At 48.2% G+C, this 25,214-nt stretch overlaps 1 protein-coding gene across 2 annotated transcripts in view; it reads right to left on the bottom strand.

The window, feature by feature from the left end:
- The window catches only part of KLHL21 (kelch like family member 21), a 108,182-nt gene that overhangs the window by 31,233 nt on the left and 51,735 nt on the right, over positions 1–25,214 (bottom strand). Inside the window, exons 1-2 of one of the 2 annotated variants that reach the window (XM_063943396.1) lie at positions 23,096–23,447; positions 13,125–14,209 (exon numbers count right to left, since the gene is read on the bottom strand). In XM_063943396.1, coding sequence (XP_063799466.1) covers positions 13,125–14,184 — 1,060 coding nt within the window. In that variant the 5' untranslated portion in view covers positions 14,185–14,209; positions 23,096–23,447. Of the gene's footprint in view, positions 1–13,124; positions 14,210–23,095; positions 23,448–25,214 lie in introns of those variants that run through there. The other variant, XM_063943397.1, reaches the window with a different exon arrangement.

The following is a 25,214-nucleotide window of genomic DNA, read 5'->3' as shown; positions in this document are numbered from 1 at the left end:
CTACAAATTTGATACCCTGGCCAAAGAAGGTACCCAGTTTGGGCGGGCGGTGCTGCAGCAGTCTCCGCACGTTCCCGCCAGTTCTGGAAGCTTTGGGACGTCCCCATCGTACTAATCTGTCCCCAATATCCCTTATGGATGCTAGAGAAAAATAAGAATTTACTCACCGGTAATTCTATTTCTCGTAGTCCGTAGTGGATGCTGGGAACTCCGTAAGGACCATGGGGAATAGCGGGCTCCGAAGGAGGCTGGGCACTCTAGAAAGATTTATGACTACCTGGTGTGCACTGGCTCCTCCCACTATGACCCTCCTCCAAGCCTCAGTTAGGACACTGTGCCCGGACGAGCTGACATAATAAGGAAGGATTTAGAATCCCGGGTAAGACTCTTACCAGCCACACCAATCACACCGTACAACTCGTGATACTATATCCAGTTTGACAGTATGAAAACAACTGAGCCTCTCAACAGATGGCTCAACAATAACCCTTTAGTTAACAATAACTATTTACAAGTATTGCAGACAATCCGCACTTGGGATGGGCGCCCAGCATCCACTACGGACTACGAGAAATAGAATTACCAGTGAGTAAATTCTTATTTTCTCTGACGTCCTAGTGGATGCTGGGAACTCCGTAAGGACCATGGGGATTATACCAAAGCTCCCAAACGGGCGGGAGAGTGCGGATGACTCTGCAGCACCGAATGAGAGAACTCCAGGTCCTCCTCAGCCAGGGTATCAAATTTGTAGAATTTTGCAAACGTGTTTGCCCCTGACCAAGTAGCTGCTCGGCAAAGTTGTAAAGCCGAGACCCCTCGGGCAGCCGCCCAAGATGAGCCCACCTTCCTTGTGGAATGGGCATTTACAGATTTTGGCTGTGGCAGGCCTGCCACAGAATGTATAAACAAAAGGGAGAAAGAAGAAGGCTCTTGTGTGGGCGCACTCATTAATGGTAGTTAAATAACTAGAATGAATAACACTAGGTTGATTAGTCAGCAGATAAAACAAAATTTATTTGGAAATATTAAGAATATAATTGCCCCTGGTTGAGGAGATGTGAATGATCCCAGATAAAAATGTTCTGGTCCTGCCTCAGGAAATGAGATGGAGAGGGGTAGAGACACTGCAAGTCATAAACCCTTTCTCACCCGGCCAGTACAGATGATCTGTGTTAATGAGATCAATTAAGTCAATTGATTTTAGATTCTGTCATAATCCTAATGAAGGAATAGCAGCTATTATGGCAATGAGTAATAATAGAAACAAATCAAAGGATATACCAGGGTAAAGAAAGAAAAGGATAGGAACAAATGGTGATGCTGCTGTTGGAGTCACATACCACACATCATATGCAATGATTGATGTTCTACAACACTGAGTATTCCCTGTGAGTCTCCACCTCAGGTACTAACTCAGCCCACACTGTTTCGCTTCCAAGATCGGACGAGATCGGGCATTAGCAGTGTGGTTTGATAGTAGAAGGATTTGGTCAGACGTCCAATGAGAGTGCACCTATATAGGGGGGGATAATTAGCTGGGTCTTATAGATACAGTGTGGATCTGCTTTTTGTGTTAGGCAGGAGACATCAAGTCCCACACCGGTGGTATTGTGTCCCTGGATCACAAATGAGAGTCCACGAAAAAGGAAGATATATAGATTTATGAAAAAAACGAAGATATATAGATTTATGAAAAAAACCCTAAAAAGGAAAATGGAGATCAATTAGGCTGTAGTTATTAGGAACGGGTGATAAAAATTACCCGTCCGTATAGATACAAATGGATAAGGAAACACGGATCAAGAAATTTTTTTATATATATGTGTACATTGGTACTGGTGTAAGGAACAGAAAATATGTCAAAGATAATTGTAGATACAAATAAATAGTACTGGTATATGCAATGAAATAATCACTAGTGACATGGGTGTCATTAGAAACACTTTGTGTGAATTGGAGCTGTTATAATCATTAGGATATAGGGAAATAGACATGAAATTCTCATATAACCCATGCAGCAATATGACAACAGGATCTGCAGGAGGAAAGTCAAAGAAGAATGCAGTATTTCTTTCCTATAAAATGCAGTTTTTAATCCTGATGCAATAAACTAAGATGCATAAGCCTGGAAAAAGGCATAAATGAAGCTGCACGGATATAGATACAATTTCTATGACAGCTGGGCAAAAATTAGCCCAAAATGGCAGGATGGAATGATCTGACCTGAGGCTAGGAGTGAATCACTTGCAGTTGGACAAAACAGGACCCATTGGAATGGAAAACATGTTTCACCCCTGTGGGGCTTGAAAATTGTCCAAATTTGGTTTTTCTGTAATCAAAAACTATTTTTAGACCGGTGCCGGGTCGCCCCCTTTGTGTAACTGCCACAGAATGTGCAAGCTGAATTGTACTACAAATCCAGCGAGCAATAGACTGCTTAGAAGCAGGAGCACCCAGCTTGTTGGGTGCATACAGGATAAACAGCGAGTCAGATTTTCTGACTCCAGCCGTCCTGGAAACATATTTTCAGGGCCCTGACAACGTCTAGCAACTTGGAGTCCTCCAAATCCCTAGTAGCCGCAGGCACCACAATAGGCTGGTTCAGGTGAAACGCTGACACCACCTTAGGGAGAAATTGGGGACGAGTCCTCAATTCTGCCCTATCCATATGGAAAAACAGATAAGGGCTTTTACATGATAAAGCCGCCAATTCTGACACTCGCCTGGCTGAAGCCAAGGCCAATAACATGACCACTTTCCACGTGAGATATTTCAGATCCACGGTTTTTAGTGGCTCAAACCAATGTGATTTTAAGAAACTCAACACCACGTTGAGATCCCAAGGTGCCACAGGAGGCACAAACGGGGGCTGAATATGCAGCACTCCTTTCACAAATGTCTGAACTTCAGGTACTGAAGCTAGTTCTTTTTGAAAGAAAATCGACAGAGCCGAGATCTGTACTTTAATGTAGCCTAGTTTTAGGCCCATATTCACTCCTGCTTGCAGGAAATGCAGAAATCGACCTAGTTGAAATTCCTCTGTTGGGGCCTTTTTGGCCTCGCACCATGCAACATATTTCCGCCATATGCGGTGATAATGCTTTGCCGTAACATCTTTCCTGGCCTTAATAAGCGTAGGAATGACTTCTTCCGGAATACCCTTTTCCTTTAGGATCCGGTGTTCAACCGCCATGCCGTCAAACGCAGCCGCGGTAAGTCTTGGAACAGACAGGGCCCCTGCTGTAGCAGGTCCTGTCTGAGCGGTAGAGGCCACGGGTCCTCTGAGAGCATCTCTTGAAGTTCCGGGTACCACGCTCGTCTTGGCCAATCCGGAACCACGAGAATTGTGTTTACTCCTCGCTTTCTTATTATTCTCAATACCTTTGGTATGAGAGGCAGAGGAGGGAACACATAAACCGACTGGTACACCCACGGTGTCACTAGAGCGTCCACAGCTATCGCCTGAGGGTCCCTTGACCTGGCGCAATATCTTTTTAACTTTTTGTTGAGGCGGGACGCCCTCATGTCCACCTGTGGTTTTTCCCAACGGTTTACCAGCATCTGGAAGACTTCTGGATGAAGTCCCCACTCTCCCGGGTGGAGGTCGTGTCTGCTGAGGAAGTCTGCTTCCCAGTTGTCCACTCCCGGAATGAACACTGCTGACAGTGCTAGTACATGATTCTCCGCCCATCGGAGAATTCTTGTGGCTTCTGCCATCGCCATCCTGCTTCTTGTGCCGCCCTGTCGATTTACATGGGCGACTGCCGTGATGTTGTCTGACTGGATCAGCACCGGCTGGTGTAGGAGCAGGGATTTTGCTTGACTTAGGGCATTGTAGATGGCCCTTAGTTCCAGAATATTTATGTGAAGGGAAGTCTCCTGACTCGACCATAGTCCTTGGAAGTTTCTTCCCTGTGTGACTGCCCCCCAGCCTCGAAGGCTGGCATCCGTGGTCACCAAGACCCAGTCCTGTAAGCCGAACCTGCGGCCCTCTAGAAGATGGGCACTCTGCAGCCACCACAGTAGAGACACCCTGGTTCTTGGAGACAGGGTTATTAAGCGATGCATCTGAAGATGCGATCCGGACCACTGGTCCAACAGGTCCCACTGAAAGATTCTGGCATGGAACCTGCCGAAGGGAATTGCTTCGTAAGAAGCCACCATCTTTCCCAGGACCCGCGTGCAGCGATGCACTGATACCTGTTTTGGTTTCAGGAGGTCTCTGACTAGAGATGACAACTCCCTGGCTTTCTCCTCCGGGAGAAACACTTTTCTGGACTGTATCCAGAATCATACCCAGGAACAGTAGCCGTGTCGTCGGAACCAGCTGTGACTTCGGGATATTCAGAATCCAGCCGTGCTGGTGCAGCACCTCCTGAGATAGTGCTACTCCCACCAACAACTGTTCCTTGGACCTCGCTTTTATTAGGAGATCGTCCAAGTACGGGATAATTAAAACTCCCTTTTTTCGAAGGAGTATCATCATTTCCGCCATAACCTTGGTAAATACCCTCGGTGCCGTGGACAGTCCAAACAGCAGCGTCTGGAATTGGTAATGGCAATCCTGTACCACAAATCTGAGGTACTCCTGGTGAGGATGGTAAATGGGGACATGCAAGTAAGCATCCTTGATGTCCAGGGATACCATGTAATCCCCCTCGTCCAGGCTCGCAATAACCGCCCTGAGCGATTCCATCTTGAACTTGAATTTTTTTATGTATGTGTTAAAGGATTTCAAATTTAAAATGGGTCTCACCGAACCGTCCAGTTTCGGTACCACAAATAGTGTGGAATAGTAACCCCGGCCTTGTTGAAGTAGGGGTACCTTGATTATCACCTGCTGGGAATACAGCTTGTGAATTGCCGCTAGCACCGCCTCCCTGTCTGAGGGAGCAATCGGCAAGGCAGATTTTAGGAACCGGTGGGGTGGAGACGCCTCGAATTCCAATTTGTACCCCTGAGATTCTATTTGAAGGATCCAGGGATCCACCTGTGAGCGAGCCCACTGATCGCTGAAATTCTTGAGGCGGCCCCCCACCGTACCTGGCTCCGCCTGTGGAGCCCCACCGTCATGCGGCGGACTTGGCAGAAGAAGCGGGGGAGGACTTTTGCTCCTGGGAACCTGCTGTTTGTTGCAGCCTTTTTCCCCTACCTCTGCCTCTGGATAGAAAAGACCCGCCTTTTCCACGCCTGTTTTTCTGGGTCGGAAAGGACTGAACCTGATAAAACGGCGCCTTCTTAGGCTGTGAGGGGACATGGGGTAAAAATGCTGACTTCCCAGACGTTGCTGTGGAAACTAGGTCCGAGAGACCATCCCCAAATAATTCCTCACCCTTATATGGCAACACTTCCATGTGCCTTTTAGAATCTGCATCTCCTGTCCACTGGCGAGTCCATAAGCCTCTCCTAGCAGAAATGGACAATGCACTTACTTTAGATGCCAGTCGGCAGATTTCCCTCTGTGCATCTCTCATATATAAGACTGAGTCTTTTATATGGTCTATGGTTAACAGGATCGTGTCTCTGTCTAATGTGTCAATATTTTCTGACAGTTTATCTGACCACGCAGCGGCAGCACTGCACATCCAAGCTGACGCAATAGCTGGCCTAAGTATAATGCCTGAGTGTGTATATACAGACTTCAGGATCGCCTCCTGCTTTCTATCAGCAGGTTCCTTGAGGGCGGCCGTATCCGGAGACGGTAGTGCCACCTTTTTAGACAAACGTGTGAGCGCTTTATCCACCCTAGGAGGTGTTTCCCAATGTGACCTATCCTCTGGCGGGAAAGGGAACGCCATTAGTACCTTCTTAGGAATTACCAATTTTTTATCAGGGAAAGCCCACGCTTCTTCACACACTTCATTTAATTCATCTGATGGGGGAAAAACTACGGGTAGTTTTTTCTCCCCAAACATAATACCCTTTTTAGTGGTACCTGTATTTATATCAGAAATGTGTAACACCTCTTTCATTGCCTCAATCATGCAGTGAATGGCCTTAGTGGGCATCAGGTTAGACTCATCGTCGTCGACACTGGTGTCAGTGTCGACATCTGGGTCTGCGGTCTGAGGTAGCGGGCGTTTTAGAGCCCCTGATGACCTGTGCGACGCCTGGACAGGCACGAGCTGAGAAGTCGGCTGTCCCACATTTGGCATGTCGTCAAATTTCTTATGTAAGGAGTCTATACGTGCACTCATTTCTTTCCATAAGCTCAACCACTCAGGTGTCTGCCCCGCAGGGGGTGACATCCCTTCTAAAGGCATCTGCTCCGTCTCCACATCATTATCCTCATCAAACATGTCGACACAGCCGTACCGACACAGCGCACACACACAAGGAATGCTCCAACTGAGGACAGGACCCACAAAAGCCCTTTTGGGGGGACAGAGTGAGAGTATGCCAGCACACACCAGAGCGCTATATAATGCAGAGACTAACTGAGTTATGTCCCCTATAGCTGCTTTTTCTATATAATTTATACTGCGCCTAAATTTAGTGCCCCCCCCCTCTCTTTTTTTACCCTTTTCTGTAGTGTAGACTGCAGGGGAGAGCCAGGGAGCTTCCTTCCAGCGGATCTGTGAAGGAGAAATGGCGCCAGTGTGTTGAGGGAGATAGCTCCGCCCCTTTTCCGCGGACTATTCTCCCGCTTTTTCCTATATTCTGGCAGGGGTATCTTCCACATATATAGCCTCTGGGGCTATATATTGTGGTATTTTTGCCAGCCAAGGTGTTATTATTGCTTCTCAGGGCGCCCCCCCCCCCCCAGCGCCCTGCACCCTCAGTGACCGGAGTGTGAAGTGTGTGTGAGGAGCAATGGCGCACAGCTGCAGTGCTGTGCGCTACCTTGGTGAAGACTGATGTCTTCTGCCGCCGATTTTCCGGACCTCTTCTTGCTTCTGGCTCTGTAAGGGGGACGGCGGCGCGGCTCCGGGACCGAACACCAAGGACTGGGCCTGCGGTCGATCCCTCTGGAGCTAATGGTGTCCAGTAGCCTAAGAAGCCCAATCCGGCTGCAAGCAGGCGAGTTCGCTTCTTCTCCCCTTAGTCCCTCGCTGCAGTGAGCCTGTTGCCAGCAGGTCTCACTGAAAATAAAAAACCTAAATCTATACTTTCTTTCTAAGGGCTCAGGAGAGCCCCTAGTGTGCATCCAACCTCGCCCGGGCACAAAATCTAACTGAGGCTTGGAGGAGGGTCATAGTGGGAGGAGCCAGTGCACACCAGGTAGTCATAAATCTTTCTAGAGTGCCCAGCCTCCTTCGGAGCCCGCTATTCCCCATGGTCCTTACGGAGTTCCCAGCATCCACTAGGACGTCAGAGAAATAGGATTTTAAATACCTACCGGTAAATCCTTTCTCGTAGTCCACAAGGATTATTGGGCGCCCGCCTCTGTGCGGTGACTTTCTGCAGGTTCTCTGTTAGCTGTTACCTGTTCAGCTGTTGCTGTTTTTTGTTGCCAGCTGTTGCTGGCCCGGTTATGTCATTCAGAGTTGATCGCTTGCTAGCAGTTTTTAGCAGCTGTGCAAACGCTATGCCGCCGCTCACTGGGGAATGTATTTTAGCTCAGCAGAAGTGCGAACGCTTGTGCAGCCGAGCTCTGCAAAAACAGTTTGTGCAGTTTCTGAGTAGCTCTGAACCTACTCAGCGCTTGCGATCACTTCAGCCTATTCGTGTCTGGATTTGACATCATACACCCGCCCAGCGAACGCCCAGCCACGCCTGCGCTTTCCCTGGCATGCCTGCGTTTTTCCAAACACTCCCTGAAAACGGTCAATTTACACATAGAAACGCCCGCTTCATGTCAATCACTCTGCGACCGTCAGTGCGACTTAAATCTTCGCTAGAACCTGTGCAAAACCACATCGTTTGTTGTACCCGTATGTTGCGCGTGTGCATTGCGGGGCAGACGCATGCGCAGAAATGCCATTTTTTTTCACTCATCGCTGCGAAAATCGGCAGCAAACGATCAACTCAGCATGACCCCCTTGGTGTGCTGGTGTGTAAATCTCACCATGCTTCTTGTTGCTATGTTCCTTCTCTCAAGTATGTCCTTTCTCCTACGGGCACTGTTTTACCTATAACTACCTGTGGGAGGGGACATAGAGGGGAGGAGCCAGCATACCCAGTTGAAGAAATGTAGGGCCAAAAGTAACAGATGTATTAACCTGGAGAAGGCATAAGGAAGTGATAAACCAGTGATGTGTGCAAGGTGATAAAGGCACCAGCCAATCAGCTCCAATATGTAAATTAACAGTTAGGATCTGATTGGCTGGTGTGTTTATCACCTTGCACATATCACTGGTTTATCACTTCCTTATGCCTTCTCCAGGTTAATACATCTGCCCCAGAGTGAGAGTTTCAGAAAGTGAGAGATTTAGGGCCAGATGCATCAACACTTAGAAAGTGATAAAATGGAGAGTGAAAATGTACCCACCAATCAGCTCCTAACTGCCATTTTTCAAACACAGCCTGTGACATGGCAGTTAGGACCTGATTGGCTGGCATTTTTTCTTTCTCCATTTTATCACTCTCTAAGCAATGATGCATCTAGCCTTTGGTAAGGTTTTTCAGTTTTTTTTAAAGTGGCAATCATTTACACTGCAAAACCAGGTTGATCTTGCTGTGTAAATGATTGCCACTTCAAATAAACTGCAAAACCTTACCAAATCTCTCACTTTTTGAAACTCTCACGCTAACACATTTGGCCCTTAAAGTGCACTGGCTCCTTTGGACCCGTCTATACCCCCATCGTACTAATCTGTCCCCAATATCCCTTATGGACTACGGGAAAAGGATTTACCGGTAGGTACTTAAAATCCTATTATTGGTACACAATATAATTCAAGTTCAATCATTAAAGTAGCAAAAAATAAATAAAAATGGTCATGCAACGTTAACAGTTTTCTTTAGCAATCATCAGCAGGTCATTCATTTGGTGCATGACAAGGCATTGTCCTGAACACTGCGTCACAGAGGCTTCTATTACCTTATCTAAAAAACAAAGTCGATGACCGTAATTGGCCAAGTCTCCTGGATTTGTTTAGGTGGGACATTGTCAGTACACACTAATGATGTATCCACAGATGTGTCCAGATACATCTTGGCTCAAATCCTGCCAACTAGTCCTCTTTGGAGGACCACATTATTACTATTACAGAAAAACTAAAACAGAGAACAGGTAACAATTATCACCACAGTTCTCAGTACACACTACAGCTGAGACGTAAGGAAGCATAGGAGTAATCGGCATACTACTGGGGGCGGGCAGCTGTTGGAAGAGATGAACAGTCACGAGCAGGAGGAAATGTAAGTATAGACAGTCATTGAGCAAGAGAGAATTGTCATTTTAGTGCAACAGAAGAGGGCTGTGAGAATAGGGAAGAGAGCTCTGCTCCAAGAAGCTTACAATCTAGTGGAAGGGGGAGACAGACAAGGGACATGAGGCACAAGCTAGCGGAAGGTCGCCTGGAGGCAGGAAGTAAGCAAGGCAGAGATGGACAAGGCATGAGGAAGGGAGGACGGCCTTGAGACTCTGTTATGCAGAAGGATACGCTTTGATGAACAGGTGGGTTTTCAGTGCCCTTTGAAGCTTTGCAATGTCAGGTAAAGTCTAGAGTGAGGGAGCTCATTCCAGTGAAGGGGGAAGCGTGGGGAAAATCTTGGATTCGAGCATGGGATGCAGTGACCAAGGGTAGAGGAGAGGCAACGGTCATTGCTCAATCGGTGAGGGCGGGAGGGAGTATGTTGGGAGATGACTTAGTCGCTCCAAGAGTCCTGCCAGACTTCTTCTTAAAATATGCGTCTTACATCACTGTGACAAACATACAATGCAAGGGTACACCAAGTACTGACCCTGCTATGTATGTACTTGTGTGTGCAATACAGTCACTAAACAGGCAAAAGACAGAGTTCAGATACAGTCTGAATTCCAGCCTAGGTGGTAAAGGTATCCGGACTCCAGGTCGACAGCAGTTAGGTCGTCACCCATTGGTCGACACTACAAATAGGTGGACATGCACAAGGTCGCCATGAAGAAAGGTTGACGTGAGTTTTTCACTATTATTTTTTTTTTGGGGGGGGGGGGGGGGGGGGAGACTTTTTCATATTTACGATCCACGTGGACTACGATTGGGAATGGTAACCTGTGTCGAGCGCAGCAAGGCACCTTGATAGCAGCGCGAGCCATGCAAGGGGACGTGGTGCACTAATTGGGGTTTTCGGTCACTTGACGGAGAAAACGACACCAAAAAAAAACATAAAATACTCATGTCGACCTAACGGCCATGTTGACCTATTTCCAGTGTCGGCCTACCCACTGTCGGCCAATGGGTGTCGACCATGAGTCCCATACCCGGTGGAGAACACTGCATGGAGGAACCACATTTCTCATAAGGATCAGTCAGACTGCTTATTGTACGTCAGTGTGGTTGGTGTAGTGGTTAGTGCTTCTAAGGCCTTATGCCATGAGTTCAATTTCCGACCAAGGCCTTGCCTGTGTGGGGCTTTTATGTTTTCCATGTGCTTGCATGGGTTTCCGCTGCAAACTCAGATGTCCTTCCACACTCCAAATACATGCTGGTTGGTTAATTGGCTACCAACTACAAATAAACCCTAGTGTGCCTGTGTGTTCATGTGATAGGAAATACAGTTTGTACTGTACTCCACAAGGACATGGACTAATGTGAATGACTGAAATATCACTGCTGGGTAATGTGTGTATGCTATAAATAACAGCTAATAAATTATAATTTGCAGGCCCTTCAAGCCTGCGGCTAGGATATGAAGTCTGAGTTTTTGTGGTGTCCTCCAAGACAAATGGGCAGTGTATTATGGTTTTATGCAGTTTGGGTATTCTCCACTGTCTGCTCCCCTTTCTTGTTTTTATACTCCCCGTGTTGCATAAAATTTTCCATACTTTGCCAGCGTTTAAGAAAGTTGGCTTTATATTTACATATGCTAAACAGCTGACTGGAAAATACTGCTCTCTGCCATCAGCCAGTTCAGATAAAGAGCGACTGTCTGCAGTGTCCTCTCAGGATGCGGTCAGCATTCCGACGGTGTAGATGCCGGCGGTCAAGTGACCGACCTCTCAGAGTTACAGACAGAAGTTTGTCCCTCTCATAGAGTTTCAGACAGAATTCTGGTGTGTATTGGAAAAATATATCCACCTTTTCTGGGTCCGTGAAACAGGACAGCTCTGCCAACACAGGGATCGTTGGGAGGTACTTAAAGGCTAATTTATCATTGGTTGCTATGGTCTCAGCCCAGGTTTGCACCTATTGAGCGGTGACAGTAAATTACACAACATGTGCTTACAGAAACATCTCATGTTTGCAGTCGGTGATTCCGACCAAAGTGCCGCTATGATTCAAGGTCTGAATATGTTCCTATTGCTGCAAATAAAGTGTTCTATTTACTTCTGGTTTAGGCTGTTTATTCAATACTCTGATGGGCTATTAATACACCACCGCATGACTGTGATGAGGATACAAATGCTGTGCACATACGGTGATCCTGACTGCAAAAACAGGGATCCCAGCCAACAGCACACAAGACGCTGGAATTTGTCTGCTGACAGGGTACACTAAGAACCAGGCAGAAAACTGCTGCAATGTAAGCAGAGAATGATTCCGCAGCCAAAGAAACTGAATGACATCCCTCACTAAGCAGTGATAAGAATGAGAGGTTGCCCATAGCAACAAATCAGCTTAAAGGTTATAAAGTACTCTATTTACATCAACCCCTAATTGAGGTAACTCCTCCCAGAGTAGGGCACAGATTGTACGTGGTAAAAAACAAAAAACAAATTGGATCCCAACTACCAACAATGATGACCTGAATTGTTAGTCACAGATGTATTAAACCTGGAGAAGGCATAAGGAAGTGATAAACCAGTGATAAGTGGAAGGTGATACAAGCACCAGCCAATCAACTCTTAACTGTTCATTTACATCAGGCATTCCCAACCACGGTCCTCAAGGCACACTAACAGTGCAGGTTTTAGTGATATCCAGGCTTCAGCACAGGTGACTTAATTAGTAGCTCAGTTATTTTGATTTAACCATCTGTGCAGCAGCCTGGATAGCACTAAAACCTGCACTGTTGGTGTGCCTTGAGGACCGTGGTTGGGAATGCCTGATTTACATATTGGAGCTGATTGGCTGGTGCGTTTATCACCTTGCACTTATTACTGGTTTATCACTTCCTTATGCCATCTCTAGGTTAATGCATCTGCCCCACTATTACTAAATGTCAGAGAGGTGGTAACAGATATTGGCAATACTGTCATAACCAGCCCTTCACCATTAGTAATTGCCTCTAAGGCCCATATTTAGCAGGCCACAAATGCCATAGGCTACCCCATCCACTCTGTATCATGAGAACGTGTGTGGCTGTATGAGGTCACCTTCCAACAAAACTTCATTGGTCCTTTTGCCACCAATGGTGAAAGTCAGGGGAGGATAACTAATGTGAGGTGTATACTGCCGACACTGAAAGACAATCCACTTAGGGTATGGAACGAACCGTCCTGCTTACAAACATGACAGACATAGCCCGTACATTGCATTTCCCCATTGGCTTTTTGCCCCTTGGCTTAATGGCTGCTTTTATATCACTGGCAGTTAAACCTGGCATAAGGCCACAGAAGTCCACTCATGTGCCAGCTGCAAATGTTTCTAAGAAACCTAGAGGCCCTCCTAATCATTTTCCAGACACGCAACCTTTTGTGGGAGCAAATGTGTAGTAAACACACGTATGACAGAACTCACGATAGAACAGTAATGGACATTATCTGGGAGACTATACCATTATATAAAAGTGTCAACAGCGCGTGGCTCTTTGGGTCTAGAAGAGGCTGTTATGGCACACTAAGATGCCACCTTACATATCTACCCTGAACGTACAGCCCACATGAACCTAAAAGGCATGTGGGACATTGGAAGGGGACATAGCCTTAGTAGCCGGTGCCCAATCCCATCTATGGCCAGCAGCCTAAATCCAGCATGGGCACCTTCCACATGCCACCTACCCCGTTGGCCTATGTCCCCAACGTTGCAACCCAGTCCCTTTTTCCTTGTGGAATGTATAAGCATCCTCTAAGCCGCCGTGGAACTACCATGCCTCACCTGTCACGTAGACATCGTTGCCCAGTGCTGTGATGCTGTAGCCACCTCCCAAGTGTTCGGGGAACTCCGCCAGGTACCTCCACTGTCCGGTGTGGGGGTTGTAGCAGTCCACAGTGACCAGTTCATCGCAGTCCTGGTCACAGCCACCGATGACCACCAATATCTCAGCCAAGCCAGTAGAGGGCCGGGGCCTCATTCGCTCGCAGGGCTGGTCGTGGCGGTCATATTCACAGGATTGGAAGGAGCGGGCCTCGCTGATGAGCCTCAGGCATGAGGGGCTGTAGTAAACCAGTGGGTCGCTCTCCACATGTGCCAGCAAGTAGAAGCGGCGGATGAAGGGCAGGCGGACGTGCTGGAAGAGCTCGGGCCAGCGGTGCTGGCGGTGGGGCAGGTCGGCCCGGACCCAGCACAGGACGATCTGGTAGGCAGTCTCCTCCTTGTCCACGCACAGCCGGTCATCCATGATGTACTCCAGCATGCGCTTCCAGGGCAGCCGCTCAACCTCTCGGGCCTGGGCCAGCTGGGGCATGTGGGCCAGGATGAAGCGCTTGGTGCTCTCGGCCAGGCCCCGGCAGGCGTAGGCCTCTGCGAAGTCCTGGATCTCCAGGCAGTTGCTGACATCCAGCTGGCGCTCCAGGTAGGCGCAGCAGGCTTCCTTCACTGAGGGGAACTGGAAGAGGTCAGCGGCCTGCAGTAGCAGCTCCACGTTCTCCTGGGTGACGGTCACCCGACCCGTGTAGCAGAAGTCCAGCAGCAGGGCCAAGATGGGGCCAGTGACCTGCTGCAGCTCCACCCGCTCGGCCTGGCTCTCCCGCAGGCGGCCCGCGAACATGGCGCGGAAGTAGGTGCTGGCGGCGGCCAGCACGGTGCGGTGACACGGGAAGTCTTGGCCGCCGGCACTCACCGTCATGTCGAAGAACTTCTGCTCGGCCCGCAGCTCGCTGATGCCCCGAAGCAGGTGCAGGGCATGAGACGAGTCGAAGAAAGGCAGCGAGGAAGCCTCGGGGGTGCTACCGCCTCCTCCGCCAGAGTCGGGGGACGTGGGGAGAGCTGTGTCCATGGTGCGGGCCTCAGCAGCGGATCATCTGGGGAACAGGAGAGAGAGAGAAAAGATGTGAGACAGAGGCTCCAGCAGCAGAGGGGTCACTGTCTAACGCTGCGGCCTCCTCATTCCCGGCCATAGATCATGTATATATCCCTACACGGTGTCCCTAATTCCCTATACATAATAATGTACCTCACCATACACTGTGCACCTATACGTAAAGTACCTATCATACATTGCAATACTGCCCCTACATTATGTACCTCATACACTGCCCCTACATAATGTACCTCATGAACTGCAATACTGCCCCTACATGATGTACCTCATATACTGCCCATTCATAATGTACCTCATACACTGCCCCTACATAATGTGCCTCATACACTGCCCCTACATAATGTACCTCATACACTGCAATAGTGCCCCTACATAATATACCTCATACACTGCCCCTACAAAATGTACCTCATACACTGCCCCTACATGATGTACGTCATACACTGCCCCTACATATTGTACCTCATACACTGCCCCTACATAATGTGCCTCATACACTGCCCCTACATAATGTACCTCATTCACTGCAATAGTGCCCCTACATAATGTACCTCATACACTGCAATACTGCCCCTACATAAATGTACCTCATACACTGCCCCTACATAATGTACCTCATACACTGCCCCTACATAATGTACCTCATACACTGCCCCTACATAATGTTCCTCATACACTGCCCCTACATAATGTTCCTCATACACTGCCCCTACATAATGTTCCTCATACACTGCCCCTACATAATGTTCCTCATACACTGCCCCTACATAATGTGCCTCATACACTGCCCCTACATAATGTACCTCATACACTGCAATAGTGCCACTACATAATATACCTCATACACTGCAATACTGCCCCTACATAATGTACCTCATACACTGCAATAGTGCCACTACATAATATACCTCATACACTGCAATACTGCCCCTACATAATGTACCTCATACACTGCATTACTGCACCAACATAATGTACCTCATAGACTGCAATACTGCCCCTACATAATGTACCTCATACACTGCCCCTACATAATGTACCCCATACCCTGTAAAAATGTTTATTTATGATGTAACTCACACATTGTATTAATGTCTGTATATTATACTTCATGCACTGCAATACACACAATGTACCTCATACACTAATATCTATGTATACTGTGCCTCATACACAAATGTTGTCATACAACGCAATACACATATACAGTAATGTATGCAATACACTGCAGTCTACTTTATGCCCACTACTGCCTCATACATTGTATTATACTGTTGTATACCTATTACTGCTGCAACACACAGCACAGTATATGCACCTAGGGCTCCCAACGCAGCAGCACAGAATATATAGGGCTGCAGGCACACATTATTATCCTTTATTTCTCTTACGTCCTAGAGGATACTGGGGTCCACATTAGTACCATGGGGTATAGACAGGGCCACCAGGAGCCTTAGGCACTTTAAGAAATTGATAGTGTGGGCTGGCTCCTCCCTCTATGCCCCACCTACCAGACTCAGTTTAGAAAACGTGCCCATAGGAACTTGTCATGCTTGGGAAGCTTCTGAAGTTTTCTGCATTTATTTTCTTTTTTGTTGTTTTCAGGCATGTCTGGCTGGCACCAGACTGCCTGCCTCGTGGGACTTGGGGGGGGGTGAATGGCCCAATCTCCCTAGGGTTAATGGTCCCAATCCCCACTGACAGTACTCTGAGCTCCTGAGGGTCCTATTCGCAAGCCTCACCACGGCGAGCGTACAGACCTGCAGCACGCCGCCACCCCTAACAGAGCCAGAAGAATGAAGAGTGGTGAGAAGGTGGCCGGCGTCCCGGTTAGCAGGTCGCCGGCTGTTATGGCGGCACAAGGGTAGGAGCGCAACGTTGACAAGCAGGCTGCGGCTCCAGGCTTCAGAGGCATACAGGGTGTGTGTTCCGCTGTATGGGGCGAGCTGAAGCCGCAACATCCATATACCCACACTGGCAGCGCTTCTACAGGGGTTTTAACCCACTGTAGGACAGAAATTACCTCAGCCAGTATAAAAAAAAAGGGGAAGACCGCGCACCATTAAAGGGGCGGGGCTTCACTATAAGCAGATCCAGCAGCTCACCAGTGCCATTTTCCCTCTGCATCTGAACACAGAGACTGGCAGGGAAGCACAGCTCCTCCACAAGGACTCCAGAACACCTCAGCGGAGTCATAGCGAAGGGCGGGAGCAATATTGGTGTACTAAACCCTATTAAGGGTACATAGTTTCCGACCCAGCTGAATTTGTACTTTAGCTATAGGGGCGCTGTGTGGCTGGCTCCAATATACTCTGTGTCTCCCTAGAGGGCTCTGTGTGGGTTAACTGTGTTTTACCCTAATTTCCTTTGTGTGTGTTTTCTTTCACATTTACTATGTCAAAGGAGTGTGTATCATGCACAGCAGAGTGTTTTTTTCAATCTGGGGGATCACTGCCATGTACTCAGGATAGTACACATTCTCAGGCTAGTGGATCTGGACCAGTATGGTTAGATTCATTAAAAGGGATGATTTCAAATATTTCGAATAAATTATCCCAAAATGAGGAGATTCAGTAGGTATTCCAGTGTTTAAGACCCCTGCCATTTGTCCACAGAAGACAAAGGGGTCTATCTACTAAGCCTAGGACGGAGATAAAGTCGCTGGAGATAAAGTACCAGCCAATCGGCTCCTAACTGTCATTTTTCAAACACAGCCTGTGACATGGTAGTTAGGAGCCGATTGGCTGGTACTTTATCTCCAGCGACTTTATCTCCGTCCAAGGCTTAGTAAATAGACCCCAAAGTGACAGAGGAAGATGAGGAATCTTATTTTAATGCGAAAAGAAATCCTCAGCTACTTTCCCTGCATCTAAGGAATTTAGGGGGACATTTACTAAGCAGTGATAAGAGCGGAGAAGTGAGCCAGTGGAGAAGTGCCCATGGCAACCAATCAGCACTGAAGTAACATCTATAATTTGCATACTATAAAATTATACAGAGCTGCTGATTGGTTGATGGGGCAACTTCTTCACTGGCTCACTTCTCCGCTCTTATCACTGCTTAGTAAATGTCCACCTAAATTCCCTATTTGAAGCAACTTGGGTAAATCCTGACAAGAAATTTCAGGTCCCAAAACGGTCACTCACCTCCTTCCCGTTCCCTCAGGGTGATAGAAAAAATTGTGAAAACCCACCGATAGTTGACGCATCGGTTTCTAGGCTGTCACGTAAGATAGTTTTACCTGTTCCTGGGGCAGCTTCCTTGAAGGATGCTGCAGACCGCAAGATTGAGACCACTTCAAATCTCTGTACACAGCTGCGGGGGTGGCTCAGAGACCCACTATAGCTTGTGCATGGATCTCTAGGGCCATTGCTAAATGGTCGGGTAATCTAATTGACGGGTTAGATTCCTTATTCAGGGGGAGATAATTCTGCTAACTTTATGGTGGAGGCCATAAAGGAAATTGGTTTACTGAACGCACACACCACTGCCATGGAAGTGTCAGCAAGCATGGGCTTGTGGCTACGCCAGAGGACTGCGGATTCCAGGAAGGGCGTGGAAAGCCTACCTTTCACAGGTGAAGCCCTCTTTGGAGATGAACTGGATACGTGGATATCCAAGGCTACGGCGGGTAAATCTACATACCTTCCTTCCGCAGCTCCCCCGGCTAGAAAATCCTACACTGTTCAAACTCTGCAGTCCTTTCGGACAGCAAAGTTTAAAAACAAAACCAAAGGTTCTTCTACGGCCTTCAAAGGCAATAGAGGTAAACCCAGAAAACCGGCAACTGCTGGTTCGCAGGAACAGAACCCCGGTTGTGCTTCCTCTAAGCCTTCGGCATGACGGTGGACCGCACTGCCTAGAAGACAGGCAGGTGGGAGCCCATTTGAGATTTTTCTGTCAAATATGGGCAACGTCATGCCAGGATCCCTGGGTCAAAGATCTCATAGCCCAGGGCTACAGACTGGAGTTTCAGGAACTCCCACCTCACATATTCTTCAAATCAGGCTTACCAGCTTCTCAAGAAGCAAGTATGAATTTACAGGAAGCAATTCTGAAACTGGTACAGACTCAGGTCATTGTTCCAGTTCCATTTCAGCTGCAAAACCAGGGTTACTATTCCAACCTATTTGTAGTTCCGAAATCGGACGGTTCGGTAAGGCCCATTTTAAATCTCAAGTCATTGAACTTGTACTTACTTGTGTTCAAGTTCAATATGGAGTCTCAGAGCGGTGATCTCAGGTTTGGAGGAGGGGGAATTCTTGGTGTCTCTGGATATCAAGGATGCGTACCTTCATATTCCGATTTGGCCGCCTCATAAGGCTTATCTAAGGTTTGCATTACAGGACCGTCACTACCAGTTTCAGGCCCTGCCATTTGGTCTATCTACGGCACTGAGGGTGTTCGCAAAGGTAATGACAGAGATGATGTTTCTCTTTCGCAAACAGGGAGTGAATATAAATACCGTACCTGGATGATCTGCTGATAAAAGCACCATCTAGGGAGCGGTTGTCAGTCAATATTGCCCTCTCAACCCGAATACTCCAGGATCACGGGTGGATTTTGAATCTACCAAAATCTAATCTGGAACTAGCACGGAGGCTTCTTTTCCTGGGGACGATATTGGATACGGAGGAACAGAAGGTATTCCTTCCATTGGAAAATGCATTGTTGAGCCAGTCAATGGTGCGGGATGTTCTAAGACAAACCTGGACATTGGTGCATCTGTTCATTCACCTTCTGGGGAAGATGGTAGCCGCTTACGAGGCGCTGCAGTACGGAAGGTTTCATGCAAGATCCTTCCAGCTGGATCTGCTGGACAAATGGTCCGTATCGCATCTTCACATGCACCATGTCAAAAGCCAGGATTTCTCTTCTGTCGTCAAAAAACAGGATTTCTCTTCTGTGGTTGCTTCAGACTTCTCACCTGACCGAGGGCCGAAGATTCGGGATTCAAAATTAGGTTCTGCTAACCACAGACGCAGGCCTCAGAGGTTGGGGAGCAGCCACCCAGGGGGAACAGTTCCAAGGAAAACGGTCAAGTCAGGAAGCCATTCTTCCAATCAACATTCTGGAACTAAGGGCCATATACAACGCCATTCTACAGGCATCTCATCTTCTTTAAGATCAAGCCATTCAGGTTCAGTCGGACAATGTGACAGCAGTAACATACATAAACCGACAAGGCGGAACGAAGAGCAGGGCAGCAATGTCAGAGGTAACAAGGATTCTCCTCTGGGCAGAAAGACACACTGTGGCGTTGTCTACTCCCGGGATGAAGATCGCGGACAACTGGGAAGCAGACTTCCTCAGCAGACACGACCTCCACCCAGGAGAGTGGGGCCTTCACTCGAAGGTGTTCGGGTGCTTGACACGTCGGTGGGAAATACCACAAATCGACATGATGGCCTCTCGTCTCAACAAGAAGCTCAAGCGGTATTGTTCCAGGTCGAGGGACCTGCAAGCAATGGCGGTGGATGCTCAGGTGACTCCATGGGTCTACCAGATGGTGTACGTGTTTCCACCACTCCCACTGATCCCAAAAAGATTCTCAAAAGAATAAAAAGGGAAAAGGTTCAAGCAATTCTCATTGCTCCGGACTGGCCAAGAACGGCCTGGTATGCGGATCTACTGTGGATGCTCCTATAGGACCCGTGGCCTCTACCTCTTCACAAGGACCTTCTCCAACAGGGGCCGTTCGTCTATCAAGACTAATCACGGATACGTTTGACGGCATGGAGGTTGAGCGTCAAATTCCAGAAAAGCCTGAAAAGCCCGGAAAGGGATACCGGATAGGGTTATTTCAACCCTGATCCAAGCCAGAAAGGGGGTAACGTCTAAACATTACCACCGTATTTGGAAGAAATACGTCTCTTGGTGCGAGTATAGGAAATTTCCTGCGGTGGAATTTCAACAGGGACGTTTTCTCCTTTTTCTGCAGTCAGGTGTGGATGTGGGCCTACTTTTGGGCTCCATAAAAGTCCAGATTTCAGCCTTATCCATTTTCTTCCAGAAACAATTGGCTTTTCTCCCTGAGGTTCAGACATTTTTGAAGGGAGTTCTGCACATCCAACCGCCCTTTGTGCCTCCTACAGCACCTTGAGATCTCAACGTGGTGTTGCAGTTCCTGCAATCGGAATGGTTTGAGCCTTTACAGGACGTTGACGTCAAGTTTCTTATGTGGAAGGCCGTCACGCTGTTGGCCTTGGCTTCTGCGAGGTGTGTGTTGGAGCTGGGGGCGTTGTCTCACAAAAGTCCCTATCTGATTTTTCATGAAGATAGGGCTGAACTCAGTACTCGTCAGCAATTTCTTCCAAAGTTGGTGTCTGCATTTCATATCAACCAGCCTATTGTGGTTCCAGTGGTTACTGACCCTTCTGCTACTTTAATGTCCTTGGACATTGTGAGGGCTTTGAAGATCTATGTGAAGCGGACAGCTTGTCACAGAAAATCTGACTCGCTGTTTGTTCTCTATGATCCCAATAAAAGTGGGTGTACTGCTTCAAAGCAGACAATTGCACGCTGGATCAGGCTTACTATCCAGCATGCTTATTCCACGGCAGGTTTTCTGTGTCCAAAATCTGTACAGGCCCACTCTACTAGATCGGTGGGTTCTTCCTGGGCGGCTGCCCGGGGTGTCTCGGCTTTACAGCTCTGCCGAGCAGCTACTTGGTCAGGTTCGAACGCGCTTGCCAAGTTCTACAAGTTCGATACTTTGGCCTCTGAGGACCTTCAGTTTGGTCAATCAGTTCTGCAGGAACCTCAGCACTCTCCCACCCGGTTTGGGAGCTTTGGTACATCCCCATGGTACTAATGTGGACCCCAGTATCCTCTAGGACAGGCATTCCCAACCACAGTCCTCAAGGCACACTAACAGTGCAAGTTTTAGTGATATCCAGGCTTCAGCACAGGTGACAATTAGTAGCTCAGTTATTTTGCTTTAACCATCTGTGCTGCAGCCTGGATATCACTAAAACCTGCACTGTTGGAGTGCCTTGAGGACCGTGGTTGGGAATGCCTGCTCTAGGACGTAAGAGAAAATAGGATTTTAATTACCTACCGGTAAATCCTTTTCTCGTAGTCCGTAGAGGATACTGGGCGCCCGCCCAGTGCTTTGTTTCTTCCTGCACTGTTACTTGGTTAAGTATTGTTGGTTCAGCGGTTGCTGTTCCTCGTTCAAAGTTTGGCTAGCTTGGCTTTCGTCTAGTTTGTGTGTGCTGGTTCGGAATCTCACCACTATCCTTTTATATCCTTCTCTCAAAGTATGTCTTTCTCCTCGGGCACAGTTTCCTATACGGATACCTCTTTCACACCACACAAATAACCCGGTATCGACCCGGCATATTGCGGTGTGAAAGCGCCATGTCTGATTTCCCGGGTCGCCTGACCTGGTAATTCAACCCGAGTTATAAGCAGTGTTATTCCCAGGTTGAATACCGGGTCAGTGGCTCTGTAAACGGATTCCCGGGACGAGCCGATCCGGGACCCGTTTACAAGATAGGGAGAGGCGGCGCTGTGATGAGCCCATCTCCCAGCGCCACCTCCACCTCCGCCCCCCGCCTTTATGGCAACCGACCCGGCATAATACCGGGTCTGTAAGCCATCAGAAAGAGGTAGGAGAGTCTCCAATGCCGGATCCCACACGGAAATGACCCGTTTCCAATTCCCGGTTGGGATCCGGCATTGGAGATGGGAAAGGGGTTTGAGTCTGGTAGGAGGGGCATAGAGGGAGGAACCAGCCCTCACTATCAATTTCTTAAAGTGCCCATGGCTCCTAGTGGACCAGTCTATACCCCATGGTATGAATGTGGACCCCAGCATCCTCTACGGACTATGACAAAAGGATTTACCGGTAGGTAATTAAAATCCTATTTTATATGGCGCCACATGGGAACCGCAGCGCCCAATTAAACAAATAAGCAAGACATGAAGACAGTGACTTACAATTTAATACAATATAGGACAAGTACAGGGTATATAAAAACATTTCTGCGCCAGTAAACAGCACTGAAATAAGTAACAGGGCAGCAGAAAACTGGAGGGATTTGGTGCCTTCAAAGGGAGTATTAAAAAGAAGATAGGTTCAGTAAGAGACGTAAAAGCACATGAGAGAAGATGACCCTGCTCGTGAAAGCTTACATTCTAAAAGGATATACTTTAGGCTCCAAATACTGCAGAATATAAAAGTATAAATCAAACTCTACACACACACACACACACACACACACACACACTTTAGAATTGACATGGTTAAGTAAATGTAAATCCAGGTCATCACTAGGGAGCTGTATGTGACCCCCAGCCATAAATTCCACCTCAAACTTTCTTTTAGCTCCCAAATAAGGTAAGACAGACAGAAGAGACTCTTCCAAATTTGGTGCATGCAAAGTAATGAGTGTACACGATTTTGGGTAGAAAAAGAGCGACTGTCCCGGCAGAGGGGTCTCTAGCAGTCTAATCTACTTACTGACTGTCAGTCTGTCTGTCTCCTATGTTGTTGCACTACACAAACTGACTACAATACAACAAGCCTGTGAATACACGACATAATAAGCAGCACCATACCCAGATCTCCCTCCAGTGCTGCCCAGTAATGAGAAAGTATCTGACCAGACCACAGGGGTCTCTGTGCCAGCATGCAGCCCCCCACTCATTACAGTGTATCCAGTACATTGCACTCGCTGTTTCATAGTGCCAAGGTTGCATTAGGCTGGAAACCCAATACCATGATTACACTGATATACATATGTATACACACACAGTGCTGACCTGCAATAACCATGCCATCCTATAATATCACACAGCAACAATACACAGAGACTACAACAACTGCACATTACACCGAGGGCCTGACATTACTACTGACCTGGGAGCTATCTGGAGAAATCCGGTGGTCTACAGTCAGCTCAGTGCTGGGGCTGATCCTGTACTAGGAGGGCTTTGTGAAGTGCCACTCTCTCCCTGGGCACGGTGTGGCTGCTTGCTCCTGGCACAGCACGGGGCTCTGCACAACAGCTGCTCGCATTGTGCTACAAGAGCAGCTTTGTCAGGAGGAGCGTCCACCCACTGGGCAGAGCCAAGTCACACGTGTTCCAGGCTGCAGACAGACGCTGCCCCCCTCCCCGGGCGACGTCACGTGGAGTGACTCACCAGTTCAGCAGCTAGGTGGAGACACGCTAGTAATAACCCAATGCCACTGCAGTGAGCACACAGTCACACACAGCCCTGCTGCTATTAATATGCAGTGCAGTGCAGTCAGGAGTGATCATGGGAGGAATAAGATTCATAAGGCAACTTGTAGAGCTGCAGCAGAGAGCAGCCAGTCACCTTAAAGGCGAATGGTTCTCAAATGTATGCCCTTATTTCTCTAACGTCCTAAGTGGATGCTGGGGACTCCGGTAAGGACCATGGGGATTAGCGGCTCCGCAGGAGATTGGGCACAACTATAAAGAAAGCTTTTAGACTACTGGTGTGCACTGGCTCCTCCCACTAAGACCCTCCTCCAGACCTCAGTTAGATTCTTGTGCCCGGCCGAGCTGGATGCACACTAGGGGCTCTCCTGAGCACCTAGAAAGAAAGTATATTTAGGTTTTTTATTTTCAGTGAGATCTGCTGGCAACAGACTCACTGCAGCGAGGGACTAAGGGGAGAAGAAGCGAACCTACCTAACAGGTGGTAGTTTGGGCTTCTTAGGCTACTGGACACCATTAGCTCCAGAGGGATCGACCGCAGGACCCGACCTTGGTGTTCGTTCCCGGAGCCGCGCCGCCGTCCCCCTTACAGAGCCAGAAGCACGAAGAAGGTCCGGAAAATCGGCGGCAGAAGACTTCAGTCTTCACCAAGGTAGCGCACAGCACTGCAACTGTGCGCCATTGCTCCTCATGTACACCTCATACTTCGGTCACTGATGGGTGCAGGACGGTGGGGTGGTGGGGCGCCCTGAGGGCAATAAATAACACCTTGGCTGGCAAAATATACATCATATATAGTCCCAGAGGCTATATAGATGTAAAATCACCCCTGCCAGTATCACAGAAAAAGCGGGAGAAAGTCAGCCGAAAAGGGGGCGGGGCTTCTCCCTCAGCACACTGGCGCCATTTTTCCCTCACAGTTCCGCTGGAAGGAAGCTCCCTGGCTCTCCCCTGCAGTCTGAGAATACTACAGAAGGGTAAAAAAGAGAGGGGGAGGGGGGGGGGGCACTAAATTTAGGCACAGTATAGATATATATTTATATGTATATGTAATATATATAAAAAAGCAGCTATAGGGAAATCACTCATTGATAGTGGGATCCCAGTGTTATATAGCGCTCTGGTGTGTGCTGGCATACTCTCTCTCTGTCTCCCCAAAGGGCTTTGTGGGGTCCTGTCCTCTGTCAGAGCATTCCCTGTGTGTTTGCGGTGTGTCGGTACGGCTGTGTCGACATGTTTGATGAGGAGGCTTATGTGGAGGCGGAGCAGATGCCTGTAAATGTGATGTTACCCCCTGCGGGGTTGACACCTGAGTGGATGGTGCTGTGGAAGGAATTACGTGATAGTGTCGACTCCTTACATAAAAGGTTTGACGACATACCTAATGTGGGACAGCCGGCTTCTCAGCCTGTGCCTGCCCAGGCGTCTCAAAAACCATCAGGGGCTCTAAAACGCCCGCTACCTCAGATGGTTGACACAGATGTCGACACGGATACTGACTCCAGTGTCGACGACGAAGAGACTAATGTAACTTCCAGTAGGGCCACACGTTACATGATTGAGGCAATGAAAAATGTGTTGCACATTTCTGATGTTAACCCCGGTACCACAAAAAAGGGTATAATGTTTGGAGAGAAAAAACTACCAGTAGCTTTTCCTCCATCTGAAGAGTTAAACGAAGTGTGTGAAGAAGCGTGGGCTTCCCCTGATAAAAAGATGGTAATTTCTAAGAGGTTACTAATGGCGTACCCTTTCCCGCCAGAGGATAGGTCACGCTGGGAAACATCCCCTAGG

Source organism: Pseudophryne corroboree, chromosome 10, assembly GCF_028390025.1.
Source record: "Pseudophryne corroboree isolate aPseCor3 chromosome 10, aPseCor3.hap2, whole genome shotgun sequence".
Lineage (NCBI taxonomy): Eukaryota > Metazoa > Chordata > Amphibia > Anura > Myobatrachidae > Pseudophryne > Pseudophryne corroboree.
Note: the sequence above shows the minus strand (reverse complement) of the source record. Positions and strands in the feature narration are given on the sequence as shown.